Genomic DNA, 18,277 nt, shown 5'->3' with positions numbered 1-18,277 from the left:
CTTTTTGTTTTAAAACCTTAAACATCTGTACTCAAATTATTAACATTCCAACTTATTTAACTTATTAACAGTCCTTTTAATATTTCCTTTACTCCTCTTCTTGTTGCTTATTTGGTAATCGGTCTGCAAAGCCTCGAGTTTCTTCTGGATCTGAAAACAGTCTATTTTCCCCACCAGAAATGAATACCTTCAACACTGCTGGATGCCGCAACTCAAAGTTATAACCTTTTTTCCATAGTACAGTTTTTGCTAAATTAAACTCTTTTCGCTTCTTTAAAAGTTCAAAGCTAATATCTGAATCAAAAATATTTTTCCCCCATTGTTCTCCAATGGTTCCTTATTTTCTTTCACTCTTTTCATTGCCAGTTCCAATATTTTCTCTCTTTTTGTAATATCATAGTAGTTTTATTAGTATGGATCATGGTTTCTGTTGTGGCCGTGGCTTTGGCGCCAATGCTCTGTGGGCTCTTTCGATGTCTATTTCTTCTTGGAGTTCTTCCTCTTCCAAGATCTGTGGGATCAATCTTTTTATAAATCCTTTTATATATGCCCCTTCATCACCTTCTTTCAGGCCCACTATTTTTATATTATTACATTTGCTGAAATTTTATAAAATGTCAATTTTTTGGGCTAATAAATCTTGTGTCTTCTTAAGCTCCTTATCCAATGTTTCTCTTAACTCATTCACCTCCACTTCCACGCCTATCACTCTCTTCCACTTCATTTTCTCATATCTGCCATAGCCTTCTCCATTTTTTGCATTTTTACATCTGTCTCTTGCATGGTTTTTTTTTAAAAATACTACTGAGCTCAGTCATTATAGTTTCCATTAGTATCTTTATTTGACTGTCAAAATATTCTTAATCAATCATCTGCTTCTGTTTTTTTTTTAATGCATTTTTTCTTGCAAGTCTGTATCTTCCACTTGATCTTCTCTCGCTCCATTTCTTGGCTCCATGTTGATCCTTCTTCTATTGGTGTCTTCTCTGTGGCCTCTCCCATTGCCGATTCAATGTCCCGCTGTTGGTGTCTGCTCCCACTGGTGTCCTCGCTACAAAGCATACTGCGCATGTGCGAGGAGTCGCGCACGCACACTGGCATTTCTTTTTCAGGCTCTGCAAGCCAACGTTCAAGACCGCACCAGAGGACACTGCCACCCAGCTTCCCGCTCACTGGCTTCACCGATTGGGCCATCCTCTTGGGACAGGTCCCTCCTCCCAGACACCAATAAGGCCTTCCTCTTTTTTCTTCGGCGATTTCTTTATCTCTACTTGACATTGTAGACTTTTTCTTCTTTGGAGCCATCTTCAAGTTCTTCTTATACTTTTTATCTTGCAACTTATTTTAAAAAATACTTTTCTTCTCTGTCTTGCTTTTCTACCTTTTTTCCCAACTTTCTCTGTGGAGGGCTGGTTTTCCCTAACCAGCCACTAATCCATCATGTGACCACCCCCAATTTATGTTATTTAAATCATTATCAACTTTAATCCCCAAATATTTAATTCCATCATCTGACCACTTAAATCGAGCAAACTCTCTACAGTGCGTATAATCACCTTTAACCAAGGGCATAATTTCACTTTTGTCCCAATTAATCTTATAACCCAATATTTCACCATATTCTTCCAGTCTTGACACAAGAATTTTTAGGTTGTCAAAACATCACTAGCAAATAAATTAATCTTATGTTCCTCATGACTAACCTTTATACCCTTAATATTAGAATCTTGTCTTACTAACTCTGCTAAAGGTTCAGTAGCTAAAACAAACAAAGCTGAAGATAAGTAACATCCTTGTCTCCTTGATCTGGTCAATGGAAAAACAGAAGAAATGTGTCCATTAGTTACAACTTTAGCAGAGGGATTTTTATATAAAGTTTTAACCCAATTAATAAATGTAAATCCAAAACCAGATTTTTCTAGTACCTTAAATAAATAATTCCATTCTAATCTATCAAACTGCTAAATTACCCTTCTTTTGAATAAATGTAGTAAACTAATCAATCTAGCAACATTGTCAGCAGATTGGCAGTTTTTAATAAAACCAGTTTGATCCATATGAATTAAATTTGGTAGCTATCTAGCTACTTTATTTGCCAAAACTTTATTAAATATTGATTATAAAATTATAGCTAAAGATATGGGCCTATAAGATTCAGTTTTTAACAAATCTCTATCTTTCTTAGGTATCACATTTGAAAAAGATTCTGGTAAAGAATGGGTTTCCACTGCTTGTTTCAACACCTCTATAAAAGGTATGAATAAATCTTTAAATTTCTTGTAATATTCAGGCGGAAACCATCCTCCCCTGGCGACTTACCATTATGCAAAGAATTAAGAGCCTCATTCATTTCTCTTATTGTAAATAGAGCATTTAAAATCAATCAGTGGTTCTCAACCTTTTTCTTTCCACTCACATACCACTTTAAGGAATCCCTATGCTATTGGTGCTCTGTGATTAGTAAGGGATTCCTTAAGGTGGTATGTGAGTGGGAAAGGAAGGTTGAGGATCACTGCTGTTGTTACTGAAATATTTTGCTTGAGGAAAATTGTCATTGGCCCATTTCCTTTGGGGTTATGAAATTGTGCATGTAACTATTAAATTAGGTATGATTAAAACAGTACTTTTCAAACTTTTTCTTTCCACCCACATACCACCTTAAGCAATCCTTATTAATCACAGAGCACCTATGAGGGTAGGGAATACTTAAAGTGGTATGTGAGCGGAAAGGAAAAGGTTCAGAACCACTGATCTAAATCTTTCTGATCTTGACAATTAAAGGCAGACAGACTAATTTGAGACAAAAAATTATCAATTTTAACCTCTTCACTATCAAGCTGAGATCTATATAAATTAAAATTAAAATCCTTAATCATTTATTTCTTGTTTATAAGTAATTTTATTAGAATTCTTTTTAATAGCATTAATTGTTCTAGAAGTTTGTTCAGCTTTCAATTGCCAAGCCAACAACTTAGGTACTCTTTCCTCCAATTCATAATATTTATGTTTAGTTCTCTCAATTATTTTTTTGATTTTACAAGTCTGCATCATATTATACTAAAATTTCTTCTTTATTACACATTTCTCTGCAAATTGTTTTCCAAGTTTTCTCTCTTTTTCCAAATAATCTAATTCTTTAACATAATCCTTATCGATTTTTGCTGAATAACTTATTACCTGACCTCTTAAGCAAGCTTTAAAAGCACCCCAGAGAATAAATTTGTTATCTGCTGAATTAAAATTTCTAAAAATTCCTGAATTTGTTTTAGAAACATAGAAACATAAAAGATAGGAGCAGGAGTAGGTCATTCGACCCTTCGAGCCTGCTCTGCCATTCAACGAGATCATGGCTGATCTTAAAGTTCAGTACCCCGTCCCTGCCTTCTTTCCGTATCCTTTAATACCCTTATACTGAAGAAATAGATCTAATTCCCTCTTAAATATATTTAATGAACCTGCCTCTACTGCCCTCTGTGGCAATGAATTCCACAGATTTACCACCCTCTGGGTAAAGAAATTCCTCCTCTTCTCGGTCCTAAATGGTTTGCCTATTATCCTCAAACCATGGCCCCGGGTTCTGGATTTTCCCATCCTTGGAAACATCCCATCTGCATCCATTCTGTCCAGTCCTGCCAGAATTTTATAGGTCTCTATGAGATCCGCTCTCAATCTTCTAAACTCCAGCGAGTACAATCCCAATTTGCGCAATCTTTCCTCATAAGTCATTCCTGCCATTCCAGGTATCAGCCTGGTGAATCGCCTCTGCACTCCCTCCATTGCAAGAACATCCTTCCTTAGATAAGGTGACCAAAACTGCACACAATACTCCAGGTGTGGTCTCACCAAGGCACTGTGCAGCTGCAGTAAGGTATCCTTGTTCCTATACTCAAACCCTCTTGATATGAAGGCCAACATACCATTTGCCTTTTTAACCGCCTGCTGTACCTGCATGCTCGCCTTCAGAGACTGATGTACAAGTACCCCATGGTCTCTCTGCACTTCCCCATCTCTTACTCTATTGCCATTCAAATAGTAATCAGCCCTCCGGTTTGTATTACCAAAGTGGATAACCTCACATTTATCCACATTGTAGTGCATTTGCCATGTATCTGCCCAGTCCCTCAATTTATCCAAATCACACTGGAGCTTCCTGACCCCCTCTTCCGTGCACACAACCCCTCCTAGCTTAGTGTCATCTGCAAATTTGGAGATATTGCATCCAATCCCCTCATCCAGATCATTAATGTAAATTGTGAACAGCTGGGGTCCCAGTACAGATCCCTGTGGTACCCCACTGGTCACCGCCTGCCACTCAGAAAACGAGCCATTTATCCCAACTCTCTGTCTTCTCCCTGCCAGCCAGTTCTCAATCCACATCAATACTTTGCCCCCAATCCCATGAGCCTTGATTTTGGAAGTTAGTCGTTTATGCGGACCTTATCGAAGGCCTTTTGGAAGTCCAGGTACACCACATCCACTGGCTCTCCCCCATCTATTTTACCTGTCACCATTTCAAAGAATTCCAATAGATTTGTCAAGCACGATTTACCTTTTGTAAATCCATGTTGACTCCGTCCGATCCCTTCTCTGCTAGTCATATGCTCCGCTATTACATCCTTAATAATGGATTCCATCATTTTGCCCACTACTGATGTAAAGCTCACCGGCCGATAATTCCCCGCTTTTTCTCTACCCCACTTTTTAAATAGTGGGGTAACATTAGCTACCCTCCAATCCATGGGTACTGATCCTGAGTCTTTCGAGTTCTGGAAAATAATTCTTAAAGCATCTGCTATCTGAATGGCCACTTCCTTGAGTACCCTAGGATGTAGATTATCAGGCCCTTGGGATTTATCTGCCTTCAATCCCATCAATTTCCCCAAGACCATGTCCTTAGAGATACTGATTTCTTGTATAATCACAAAAATCTACCCTTTTCAACAGCTTACAATTAAACCTCCATCTATAAAATTATTTTCCCTTTTCAGAAACTATAATGATCAAATAAAATCCTAGCTTTATATTCTGCATGCAGAACTCTTTCTTGTAACTGTGCTGACAATAAAAACATTTATTATTGAGTAAGAGACTTGCCTAGAAGAATAATCTTTTCCTTCAGATTTAACCTTCGCCAAATATCTATCAAATTCAAATCTTTCAAAGGCAAAATCCTTTTTGCAATTTTAGTCCTAGTAACCGACTTCTGTGACTTAGCTAAACTTGGATCAAGACGGCAATTAAAATCTCCTCCAATTAAAACTTTTTCATGTGCCTCAGCAAAATGCATTAAAGAATCATGAATAAATCTTTCATCATCTACATTATGTGTGTATATATTCACAAGTGTCCACATCTCTGAATAAATTTGACAATGTACCAAAACATACCTCCCAGCAGGATCCATGACCACAGATTGAATCTTAACAGGAACATTCTTATTAATCAAAATAGAAACCCCTCTTACTTTAGAATTAAATGATGTAGCTACCACTTGACCTATATAAAATATTCAATGAATAATATTTCTCTATAGCCTTTAAGCTCCTTTTAAATGTATTTTTTTCACAAGCCAACAAGTAAAAAAAAAACTTGCTTCAATGAAAATCCAATCTTTCAACTATGAACAGTCCAAAGTTAACCAATGAAAATATTAATCCAAGCTTAGCTTGCTACACTCTGATTTATTCTGATGCACCTGGGTCTAAACCAGATACTTGGCATCTCTTCTTAGATGCAAGTTCATCAAACTCTGGGGTCAGAGTTTGCCTCCCATCTGTCTTGAAAGGTCCTGTTTTCTGTTTTTCGATTGGCCATTTTTCATGGAGTTGTTCAAGTGAACCGGTACGGACTTGAAGGGCCGACATGGCCTGTTTCCGTGCTGTAAACGGTTATATGGTTACCCAGTCTCTTTTTAATTTTGATGTTCTTTCTCAGTTAAGTGTGTCTCTTGTTTAAAAAAAAAGGAATATCAACTTTCATTTTTAAATATACGTGCCATTTTTTTCCCTCATTTATATTAAAACTTACAAAATTTAATACATTATTAACTTCCATTTCTTAATTCCAAATATTAAAGAACTCTCACTACTCATCCAGTTGGACCCCAGCTCCATACAAACTTTCAATTATATTTGGCATTTCCAAGCAAAAAAAACAAAAAGAAAAAAAAACTAAAACCCTCAAAAACACAACAGCCCCCAAAAAAAGTACTAATTAAAAAAAAAACAGTACTACTTTTCTACTGTATGGGAAGTGGCCTTCGCCACAAAATGGCACACAGCTACGGAAGGAAAAGACAAAAAGTCCACCTCCCCCAGACAGAAAATACATTTCTTTAATTAAACAGTTCATTTATAAGTATAAAGAGCTTCTTCAAGATCAACCAGTTCTTGCTTCTTTGACATCTGGTCCGCAACTTGCTTCTTCTCAAAGTCAATCTGCCAAAACTTGCTGAGCGACTTGACTCTGAACATGTGTTTTTGAGGGTTTTTAGTTTTTTTTCTTTTTCTATTTGAACTTCTATTTTTCTATTTATTTCTGTTCACTTGAATCACATGTGAATTGTTTGAATACAAATTTAAAACCGGGGCAAATAAAGGAAAAAAAAATGTCAAACATTATAGAGGGCATTGTATGCCCTCTAGTTTTAGATTTCTATACCTTATGAAAAAAAGGTAAACTATTTACATTTTTGTTGTATTGTCATTTTATAAATCTCTATAAGCCTCTTATGCTCCCTGGAGGAGACCCATGATATCCAGATTCTCCTTATAATTCAAGCCTACCAATCCCAGGAACATTCTCATAAATGCACGCTTCCATCTTAATGATACATTTCCGTAGATGGAGGACTGAAATTATGCATAGCTGCCTAGATGAATCCTGGAAGATTTCTTGAAATAAGATGCTTAAAGTCCAACTGAGGAAAGGACTGTATTAAATCTCATACTGAGAAATGAGCCTGGGTAGATGATCAAACTTTCAGAGGGTGTGCATTTTGGGAACAGAGAAAACAGGCTTTCAAACAGTTATGGGTGAGGGCAAGATTTGTCCTCAGGTAAAAGTATTACATTGAGAGAAAGCTATTAGGAAAGAACAGGGAAAGGTAGATTGAGAATAACTATTTCAAGATAAATCCACATATTACAGAAGGATTCTTTTAAAGGCCAACTGGTAGAGATCAGGATTGGCACATTCCTGTGAGGATGAAAGAAATGGTTTGAGATATTGCTAGTTTAGTCAAAAAGTGCACGGTTCAGGAAACTGAAATCAAATAGAAAGGAAGCAGGAAAGAAGTTAAAACAAGGAACTAGATGGATAAAAGAGGCCTTGATATGTCCATGACAGGTAGGATTAAGGAGAAACCAAGTAGCCTGGGAAAGGCAAAATCTGAAATTGGCACACAAGGAAGGGGTCTATGAATGTGTGTGGTCCTAAATAGCCTGCCATATCCCTTGCAAGATTCCAAACTATTATCCAGGGACATAATCACACCAAAGTAATTTGAAAGAAGCCCAAATTAAAAGCCAAAAAAAAATCAAGGACTTTGTATACCAATTGGACTGGTGTAATAATTTTTTTTAAATAAATCGAACTGAACATTAACAAAACCCATCCTAAAAATGTTCAGGTATGGCCAAATTTTCAAACATCCATTCTATGAGGTCACTACGCAGTTATAACTTGAACAACTTAAACAGTGAAGTTAGGTACTCCGGATCTAAATGTTTTAAACAGCAGCACCACTTTATTTAGAGGTCAGATATGGCAAACAGCCCCATCCCATTTCTGAACCTGAACAAGTCCACAAGAGTCATTTCTTTCAATTCACACGCTCCAGCCCACATCCAAGATTGCAACATTTTTCTGTCTGTCAAATAATCCTCCAAGTGATACGAGCTTCTGTATTTACAATCTTTACAAAAACTTGCAGGTGGCATCTAGTAAACTTTTAAATCATTCCCCTGAACTTCAAAATGGAAATTGAGGCCACTGAAAAAGGCAGACCTAATTTTGCTCATCCAAGCACTTTGAGGAATTTTGCTTCGTCAGAGTTGCGTGCCAGATTATTGTTCATTTCTCTGACTATTGAACTTGATGGATTATATTTGTGCCCCCCCCATACATATAATTTTTCAAACTGATTTTATAATGTCAAGCTCTTGTAATTCCGTAGTAATCGAAGGTTGTACGAATTAATGGTTTAACAAAAAGCTATCAACGTTTTAGGCCTTGCCGTCAAGAATCTGGAAAGACTGTGAGCTTCTAGGGCAGGTTTTGATGCAGAACTAGTCCAAAATGTTGTCTGATTTTGTTTCCATAGATCATGATAGTCAAATCTGAAATCGCCTCACCAATTATTCAGTGCTGTTTACTTTCTATTTTGTTCTATTCCTCCGCAATTGAAACTCACCAACCAAAAAAAAAACCCAGATCAAGACGACAATCTCAGACCAAGGCAACTCCTTGGGAGGTTTGCCGCACGCACAAACACTCTGCAAAGCAAAGGGCACGAAAACATCGTGGAAGTGTTCTCATTCCATAAGGAAATGAGTCACGGCGACACCATCTACCCCCCCACCCCCTTGGACAGGCCGCAAAGTCGGCGTCAATTAACTGGGGAGAACATTCAAAACACAGATGGAATGGGGGGGGGGGGGGGGGGGGGGGTCCCGGTCAGGTGTGGGTCGTGGTCAGCACAGCTGTCGCCCCCCCCCCCCCCCAACCAAGTCAACCCGCAGCTGTGCGTGTTCCTCATCCCATCACTGAACAAGGGGAACCTCGGCGGCCGCTCCGTTCGGATCAAGACGGTGACGCCGCTGACTGAAGGCAGCATCACATCCCCTCACCTCCGTCCGTCCACGTGTAAAACCCGTTCCCGTTCACTCCAGGTTCCCGCTCCAAGCTCCTGCTACGTCTGGGGTCAGGGTGAATGAGGCCGGGTGTCGCCCCCCACCCCTCCCCTCCCCTCCCCTCCCCTCCCCTCCCCAACCACCACCCAGATTCTCTCGCGGACGGGCTGGGAGCCGGTTCAAAGAACAGTCCACCCCAGCCCTGCGAGGCTCTCGTCACGTCACGCCGCCCGCAGCCGGAGAATGTAACCCGCCGTTGGGATCTTCAGGCAAACGTTTCAAATTAAAAACAAAACGTGCACGCCGATGTTCCAGATTTTTCTGAACGATGCCCGCCGCCGCCGCCGCCGCCGCCGCCGCCTCCTCCTCCCTCCCCCGATTCCCGTGGTTTCACGGCCGAAGATGGCGCCTCCTCCCTACCCACAATGCTCAGCCCGATGGTGGTGACCTCACCCTGCGGCCGCCAGCCGGCCGATGGAATGCGCCGAGTCTCGAGCTCCCGGCGCAGCGTGTCTGGACTCGGCATCCTCCCGCCACGCGACGCAGTTGATTAATCCTTCCAAACCCCATCGGGGAAGTGATGGTATGGGGTGAGTCGACGCAAATGATAGAACCTCCCCCACTTCTCCCCCCTCCCCTCCCTCTCCCCCTCCCCTCCCCCCCTCCCCTCCCCCCCTCCCCTCCCCCCCTCCCCTCCCCCCCTCCCCTCCCCCCCTCCCCTCCCCCCCTCCCCTCCCCCCCCCTCCCCCCCCCCTCCCCCCCCCCTCCCCCCCCCTCCCCTCCCCTCCCCTTCCCCTCCCCTCCCCTCCTCCCCTCCCCCTTCTCCCCTCCCCCCACACCCCCCCCCCCCCTCTCCCCCCGCCTCCCCCCCCATGCCCTCAACAAACATTCTTTGGCGAGCCATTTTTTGCTCGTTTATTTATCCAGTTCCCTCTTTTTTTAAAAAAAAACTTCAAGATTTTCAAATTACATAGAAATAATACATAAAAATAAAAACAAAGTAAACTAAACATTAAAAAAGACCCCCACCCCCAGCCAGCCCTGCAAGGGGAGCTAATAAAACAGACACATCTAATAATTACAATTAAAAACTTAAACTATACAATATTTTAATCTGAACCCATACATTCCAAATAAGGTGACCACATCTAAACAAAAAAGAATAATTATGCAAATTATATGCTATTTTTTTCCATATAATACAATTCGTTACGCCAATGCGCTATATTAACTTCTACGTTATCTTTCCAAGTAATCGCAACACATTTCCGTGCCATTGCTAAGCGGACAAAAACTATCTGAAACTTATCCAACCCCAAACCGGTCAGTGAAACAGTGTAACCCAACAAAAAAAATTTCTGGGTCTAATGGTAATTTAATCTTAAATATTTTTTTCAAAAAATACTGTACTCCCTCTTGAAGGTCACTATCTTTGGATGATGTATTCTTGATATTAATAAGATGCTACACACAAAAAAAGATTTTTCTCCTGTCGCTCTTAATTCTCATCTCTTTTATATCTATGGCCTCTGCTCCTCACTGGAATAGGGAAGAGCTTCTCATTGCTCACTTTGCCCAGACCCCTCATGTTTAATGCTTCCAGCAAATCTTTCCTCAGCATTCACTGAACAACCCCAGCCTTTTTTAATCTGAGTAAAAGTGGGCTGCCACTCCAGGAAGCATATTCTAGTAAAACACTTCTGGACCCTCTTTGCAATGAGGAAGTTTACAGGATGGAGATGGATCAGCTGATTGAGTGTTGTCACAACAACCAGCTTGCCCTCAAGGTTAGTAAAACCAGGGAGATGATTGTGGTCTTCGGGAGAACACGAACCAGTCCTCATCGAGGGGTCAACAGTGGGGAGGGTCACAAACTTCAAATTGATGAGTGTCAACAGCTCTGAGGATCTGTCCTGGAGCCTCCATATGTAGATGCAATCACGAATGAAGTTTGCCAGCAGCTATACTTTGTGAGGAGTTTGAGAAGATTCGATATGTCACCAAAGACTCAGCTATGCAGTGGAAAGCATTCTGGAGGTGCCAATGCTCAGGCCAGGAAAAAAAATTCCAAAGGGTTGTTAACTTGGCCTTCAACATCACAGGCACCAGTCTTCATTCTACAAGAGGCAATGCATTAAGAAAGCAGCCTCTATCCTCAAGGGCCCCTGCCACCTAGGCCATGCCCTCTTTACTCTGCTACCATTGGTTGGGGGGGGGGAGGGGGGGATAGGTACAGGAGCTTGAAGATGAGCACTCAGTGGCACAAGGACAACTTCATCCCCTCTGCCATCAGATTTCTGAATGAACAATGAACCACACATACGACCTCACTTTGTCTTTTTATTTTTATACAGATATTTTATTTATTTTGAAATGTTTGCAAAAAATTCATGACAATAAATTCTGATTCTTTAATGCCTTCACATCCTTCATATTTTGGGGAGAGCAGAGTTGTGATCAGATCTTTTGTTCAATAAGAAAGACACAGATAATCAGGGATTATCAGCACAGAGTTATAAAAGAAAGTCATATCTGACTAACGCAAGGCGTTTCCACTCAATGGATCATCCTTTGTAATTTCTGCCATGTTCAACAAGATCCCTCCATTTTCAAGTTTATATTGTTTTCCATAGGCCCTGGTTTTTTTTGTTGCAGAATACATGTAAATAGAGCTCCATTCCTGAACTTTTTTTTAATCGTACATATTCATGATGCTGCCCATACCTATCAGAACTTGAAAATTGCCACTCACTTATTTTCACATGGTTCTCTTCTGATTCTTCTTGCCCTTTTGCAAATCTCTCTGTTTACATCTCAGGATTTAGATTGTCAACAAACATCCATTACAACCTGACAGAATCCCACAGCTAACTACTGCTCCTCACCCTATCCTGCACTCTATATAAATGATTCCATTCGCCATATACTCATTCTTCACACAGGAGTCACTGAGATCTCTTTCTTCCTGAACTGTGACTTCCCCTCCATTATTGTCAACAAAGATCTTGACCATCAAATTCCTACACTCACCCTATTTACCCCAGGGGAAAGAGTTCTCCTGGTCCTTGCCTTTCACTCCACCAGCCTTTCCACTCAATGGATCATCCTTTGTAATTTCTGCCATGTTCAACAAGATCCCTCCATTTTCAAGTTTATATTTATCATGCATGCTGAGTACAATGAAAAGATTTGTACGTTATCAAGCAAGTATTTCCATACATGAGCAAACCTATCCATACATAAAGATAATTTTCCCTTTGTGATTCCCTGGTTCACTCTTCCATCTCACCAATGTCTTCCCTTATAACACTTTCCCATCCAAATGCAGGATCATCTGAGGATTTCTTTCAGCTGATGCAGCAATTCACTTGCACTTCTTCCAATCTAGCATATTCACAATGTGGTCTTATTTACATTGAACAAATGGATAACTGCTTTGTGGAACACCTTTTTGTCCACAGGGCAACCCTGCTGATCCAGTTGCCTGTGGCTCTCTTGCACTGTTATAATAAGGCCCAGTGCAAGCTTGAGAAATGATACTTCATCTTCCATCTGAGTATGTTTCAACCTTACAGATTCAAATATAGAATTCTACCATTTCTGATCATTTGCTTTCTCTGGCTGTATTGCAATGGACTGGGTCATACATCTACAATATTGGTTCTGCTTTTCTTTTTTTTCTCTCTCCATTAGTGCAGGTTGATATATCGGACATGTTCCATAGATCTGCATTTTTTAGGCCATATTCTCCCTTCTGAACCCTGCCCCACCCCATTCAGACATTAGAAAATCTTGTGTAAGATACTCCCCAGAGGTATACCCTTTGTCTCTTTTGGCAGATTGATATTAATTTGTTTTCTCTCCTTCCAGTTCCAACAAAGAATCTTCAATTAGATCTGCCTGTTTCCAACAATTTTGTTTTTAAGATTTTTGATGTTCAAAGGAAACTAGACATGCTTGTACAAAATTTACAATGTGCTGGTGTTAAAAAGCTATTAAGAAGCAAATATATGATTGGCTTTATCATGAGGAGTTGAACATAGGGCTCATTGTGCCAAACCTGACATAAGAAAGACCACTCTTGACAGACAGTGAGATTGGCTCCAAGAGTGGTAGGCTTGCCGCTGAGACACAGTTTAGTACAGGTCTGTGCTCTCTAGTATTAAGATGGATACTTTTAAAATTCTTCAGCCCCTTTTCCACTGGCACCCCAGTTAAATGGCTGTGCAGTGTCCTGGGATAGAAAGCCCTTTGTGCTATTTCCACTGGGCCACCCTTAACTGGGACACTAATTACTTTTCCACTGAACACAACTCATCCCTGGGGATCAGTGTTCTACCTTCAACTGGAAATGGGTAACTTTCTGCTGACCCTTTTCTACTGGTTTTATCAGCACGCCCGGCGTTAGCAAATGCTGGGGATATGAGTAGGGGTAGAGGTGGTTAATCTCTGGCGAGAAATGACATAATCTTATGCCGCATTCAGACAGTGCTCCTTTTCCACTGGACCCCGTTCCAGTAAATTCCCGGGTCGGGGTGCCAGCGGAAAAAAGGCTTTAGTGTCTGAAAAGCTAAATGCGTGGAATATGTTTCTCTTACCAAAGAATCTAGGATCTTGGATGGAGTGTCATAATAAAGGCAGGCCCTTTATGAATGAGATGAGATGATCTCAGTGGTGTAGCTAGTAGAGCTACTGCTTCAGTTCCAGTAACCCGGATTCAGTCCTGATCCCCAAAGTTTGCACATTCTTGGTGTGACCATGTGGGGTCATCCAGTTATCTGGTTCCCTCCCAAAAACAATGTGGCAAGAAATCAAGGTGGTGGTCATATAGAAATTAAGGAAGTTCCAATTTCAGGGTAAAGTTGCCAATAAGCATATGCAGCAAATAAAGAACAACATAAAAGAGCTGTGCAGATCACTTTGCACTTTGAGCCTTCTATTCCTGCTCTCGTGCTACAAGTCTTGTTTCCTTTCATATCCAGGACTATATACTTCATTTTGAATGCAATCAAAAACTCAGGTTCCATTGTCCTTCAAGATAGAATTACAAAAATTCTCCATCCTCTGACAAAATTACTCACATTTCCTTTAAATAATCACCACAAAACATCCTCTAACATTTTCCACATTGAGCCTCAATTTTGTATGTCTCAATAAAGAGACCTCTCATTCTCTGAACTTTTTTTAAAACTGAATTTCTCCTCATCTAATAGACCTGTCATCCCTGCAACTTATCTGGTAAATCTCTGCTACACTGTCTCTGTAGCAAGCTTATCCTTTTTTATGTGACGGGTCCAATATTGTACACAGAATCTCTGCTACACTGTCTCCGTAGCAAGCATATCTTTCTTTATGTGAGGGGTACAATATTGTACACAGAATATTCCAAGGGCAGTCTGATCAAGACCTTGTATGATTGCACTGAGACAACTTTGCTCTTGTACTAAAATTTTCTATCATGAAGGCCAAAATATAATTTTCTGCTACACTTATGTTATCGATCAGTAACTTGTGTGCAAGGATAACCAGGGGCTGTAGACTGATTCTGTGCTGTAAGATTCTGAAAATGCACTTTTGTCAATTTTCTATATTTAGGATTTCATTTTTTCCTTTAAATGGATCACTTTTTTTTTATACACACATTGTACCCCATCTCCTATGTTATTGCCCATACATTAAATTTATCTTTGAATCCTCCCTGCATTCTCATCACTACTCATGTTCCCATTTAGTTCTGCAGACTTGGAAACGTTACATTCCCTCAGCCAAATTGCTAAAATAGATTGCAAAATATTGTGGCCTACACACCAATCCTTGTGGTAACCTATCAGTAAAAAGCCTCTCAAGCTTAATAAATCTTGATGAAGAGTTCAGACCTGAAATGTTGACCATTGTATTTCTCCCACTGATGCTGCTCGACCAGCTGAGTTTCTCTAACATTGTTTGTTTAGCTCCAGATTCCAGCATCTTCAACCTCCTATATGTAGACCCATTTATTTCTATTTTTCATTTTCTATTTGCTAACTAACTCTCAATTCATCCTCATATTATACCCACATTCTATATGCTTTAACCTTGCTTCGGGGCCTCCAGCTTGAGACCTTTTCTAAAACCTGCTAATCCAAATATTTCACACACACTGATCTGACTTCAGATGACATTTTCAAAAACACCATGAATCATAAGTGATTCCCCTGGCATAACTCTCTGTTGTTTCTGGTCAACCATCATATTATCTTCAATAATGTCCTGTTGTCACACCCTTTTCCCAGCGATTTACCCACTTACCTTTGTTTGGCAAACAGGATATTAGTTTCCAATTTTGTCTCTCAAATTGTGGGCATGTTTGAAACTCTTCAATCCATAGGAACTATTCTGGAATCTGAAGATGTTTGGAAATCAGAACTATTTCTGTAGCCACCTCTCAAAAATTTGGGACATTGACCATCAGGTCCTTTCCATTGTGATCAGCAGTAAAAACAAAAACCTAGTTAATTTCTCTTTTGTTTTTGAACCATTGCTTTTCTCAGGTTTCTAGGGTGATGCTTTTAAGGGAAGACAGACACAATATTTATTTCATTCAACTGCATTTTCCATACAAGTTCTCCCATCCCACATCTAAAAGGAAATCCACATTTGACTTTTCTTTCTACATACCCATTAAAGCTCTTTTTCAACTCTTGTATTCTAATTTCCATTTTCAATATCTTGCTCATCCTTTGAATTATAAACCACTTCTAATCCTTGCTTTTGACTATTTTCTGGCAATCTTATCAGCCTTTTTCTTGGATGTAACACTTTCTTTAATATCTACTGTGAAATATGAATGGAGCAATTTTCCTATTGTGGTTCTGTGCTTTAAAGACTGCAAATGGTGTTTTGTACTATATCATAATTAATAAGCATTATAAATAATGCATAAAGAATAAGTTGGAGACATGCAATTTTATCAAACATGTATCATAGATACATTGTCCCAATCCTACTAGGCTTAGCTTGTCTTTTAATATTTAGCTTAGGCAGCTCAAAGGAAATAAAACAGAGAAATTCAAATACCTGTACCGCATTACTGAAGAGTATGTCATTATTTCTAATGTCTCAATTTTAGATCAGCCATTCCCCCCCCCCCCCCCACAAGTATCTGCTCAAAGTTTATGGCCCCCTTTTCCTGGGAAGCAGTGAAGTACTGGTTTCTTCCATACTTCTTGCCTACCAACCACATAAAAAATATTTATGTTACGCAAGGTGAAAAGAAAAAAGGCATTTACTTAAATGTGCTGTCACCCCCAGGGGGTGCCATAGGGGCCCCCATTGAGATTGGCTGTTTTAAATTATTGTCAATTTGATAAAATGATTTGTCCAGCTTTAAACATTTAGGCTCCTTCAAAGCTTATAGAACCGTTTAACTGTAAATGCAACAGATTAAGTACAATTGACTAAGTACAATTTCAAAATGTAGACATTTTTTTAAAAAACGCAGGGTTCTGTTGCAAAAGACATAGTTAACACTAAATACATGTTTTGCAATACATGTATGGATTCTGTCATCTGTCAGAATTTGTTGCCCCCTACTGACATATTCTATTATTAGCAAGGGAAGTTTTCTTTCTGGCAAGCCAGGCTGAGACAAAACTGTTCAGTCTTGATATGTACATCAGAAACTGTACATGTACAAAATACAGTATGTCCTAAATAACAAGTAAAGACATCAGTGGTTAATCTTCAAATACTTCATCTCTAATGCAGCTTGTTATTTATAAGCAATTGTCAACTATTGCCACTAGGATTTAATTTAAAAGATTAAGTTTTAGTTGAGATATTATTTTAGATAAATTTGGAACCAAATAATGTATGTATTATACATACATTGAATTTTTACGATCAAGTTACCTGAAAAGGCACATTGACCTTATTAGTAAAAGTAACATTAAACACAAATTAATTAGTCATTTTCCTTCTCACTCCTAACAAATTACTATGCTATCCTGCACAATATACTATACACTTTGTAAGTATCATTATCCTGCATCCTTTGACACGTTTTGGGGCATGTGGAAAATGTGAGAAGAGCTATATTAATGCATATCATCTTTTCCTTGAGATAAATTTGGTGAATCCTTTCCACTTGAATGCACTAAGGAAACTTCATTTTCAAAAAAATCATTGGTATTACAAGAGATTTCTGAACCAAAATTGTTGTGGTAAATTGTAACAGTTAACAGATTTGTTCCAGTGAAAACACAAAGGTGGAGAAACTTAGCAGGTCAAGCAGTGTCCTTTATATAGCAAAGGTAAAAATACATAATTGACTTTTTGGGCTTGTTTGTTTGTTTTCAGATTTGTTCCATTTTCGTTTGAGTAGTTCCTAATTGCTGTTTAATTCATTTAAAAGTTCAGCTTCCAAGGCAATGTAATCAGCTATTGCACATTAAGAATGCAATGGAAACAAAATATTATATTTAACGAACAAAAATTACATTTTGATTACAAATGGTATTTTAATAATACTTCATTAAGACATGTTAGAGAACCACCAATAACAAAATACTTTCACAGCACATCTAAAAATTATTCTAAAATGTTTAAGCTTCCAGAACAGGCTCTTCATTGTTTGATTTCCTTCCTCCGTCTCATTCTTCTCCAAACATTTTCCAACACTGCTTGACCCATTAACCATGTGATAGTAAAATTGCGTCTGTACCATTCCCTTATTGAAGATGGACAGGAAAAATTATTTTTGTTTTTCAATCCAACAGCATTCACAATATTTTAAAGTTAAAGGACACTTCATTCAGGCAGCAGTTTTCCAGTGTTAACATACTTACTTTTAAAGAGATTAAAGTGAAGAATTCTGACTATATACTTTTTTGCCTGTATTTATTTTTAAATGAATATTGTTCATCTCTGCAGGATTTCCTTTAGGTGGGGCTCCCTGCACAGAAGGTGACAAAGGGCATTTTCAAATAACCTTGATTGTTTTAACCTTTATTTAGGAAAGTAATGCTATAAACAAATGTATCCTCCACCCAAATTACTTCCATGACACTGGAAGATTTGAGGGGGAGTTCTTAATGGTAGTGTGCCTGAGAAATGGTGAAGAAAGGAAACTACGGGTTATTTTTAATTTACTGCTTTGGAAGCATGCAATTATGATTAAAGATCACAGTGACCTTGTTCATTATGTCTTGGAAGAAAATGCAGCTGAATAATGCTTCTGTCAATTTATTTTCATTTCTCTTTCCAAATGACTTATTGTTTACACTAATTCAAAATTAATAGATTTACTTACTTGTTGTAGTTCATATGTTTTTTATAATTAGTATTCAGAAACTCCTTATAAAATTCAGCCATCTCTTCTGCTACCAAAATGTTTTTCCTTCCTGAAAATGCAATGTGACAAATTGGATCAGTATGACATTGCTGTG

At 39.0% G+C, this 18,277-nt stretch overlaps 2 protein-coding genes and 1 long non-coding RNA gene across 13 annotated transcripts in view; 1 reads left to right on the top strand and 2 right to left on the bottom strand.

Moving 5' to 3' along the window:
* Positions 1–9,441, bottom strand: part of klc1a (kinesin light chain 1a) — an 88,950-nt gene extending 79,509 nt beyond the window's left edge. For 5 of the 10 annotated variants that reach the window (XM_069916502.1, XM_069916501.1, XM_069916504.1 and 2 more), the window contains exon 1: positions 8,850–9,204. The gene's annotated coding sequence lies outside the window, so the exon portion shown is untranslated. Of the gene's footprint in view, positions 1–8,849; positions 9,205–9,305 lie in introns of those variants that run through there. The other 5 variants (XR_011351188.1, XM_069916506.1, XM_069916507.1 and 2 more) reach the window with 2 other exon arrangements.
* LOC138753473 (uncharacterized) overlaps positions 8,990–18,277 on the top strand; it is a 15,656-nt gene continuing 6,368 nt past the window's right edge. Inside the window, exon 1 of the long non-coding RNA XR_011351190.1 lies at positions 8,990–9,442. This is a non-coding gene — a long non-coding RNA (uncharacterized lncRNA). The remainder of the gene's footprint in view (positions 9,443–18,277) is intronic.
* coa8 (cytochrome c oxidase assembly factor 8) overlaps positions 17,109–18,277 on the bottom strand; it is an 11,136-nt gene continuing 9,967 nt past the window's right edge. Inside the window, exons 4-5 of one of the 2 annotated variants that reach the window (XM_069916513.1) lie at positions 18,142–18,232; positions 17,109–17,559 (exon numbers count right to left, since the gene is read on the bottom strand). In XM_069916513.1, the coding sequence (XP_069772614.1) occupies positions 17,457–17,559; positions 18,142–18,232 (194 nt within the window). In that variant the 3' untranslated portion in view covers positions 17,109–17,456. Of the gene's footprint in view, positions 17,560–17,611; positions 17,785–18,141; positions 18,233–18,277 lie in introns of those variants that run through there. The other variant, XM_069916514.1, reaches the window with a different exon arrangement.

Source organism: Narcine bancroftii, chromosome 2 (genome assembly GCF_036971445.1).
Source record: "Narcine bancroftii isolate sNarBan1 chromosome 2, sNarBan1.hap1, whole genome shotgun sequence".
NCBI lineage: Eukaryota > Metazoa > Chordata > Chondrichthyes > Torpediniformes > Narcinidae > Narcine > Narcine bancroftii.
The sequence above is the reverse complement of the archived record's forward strand: the minus strand, read 5'-3'. Positions and strand labels throughout refer to the sequence as shown.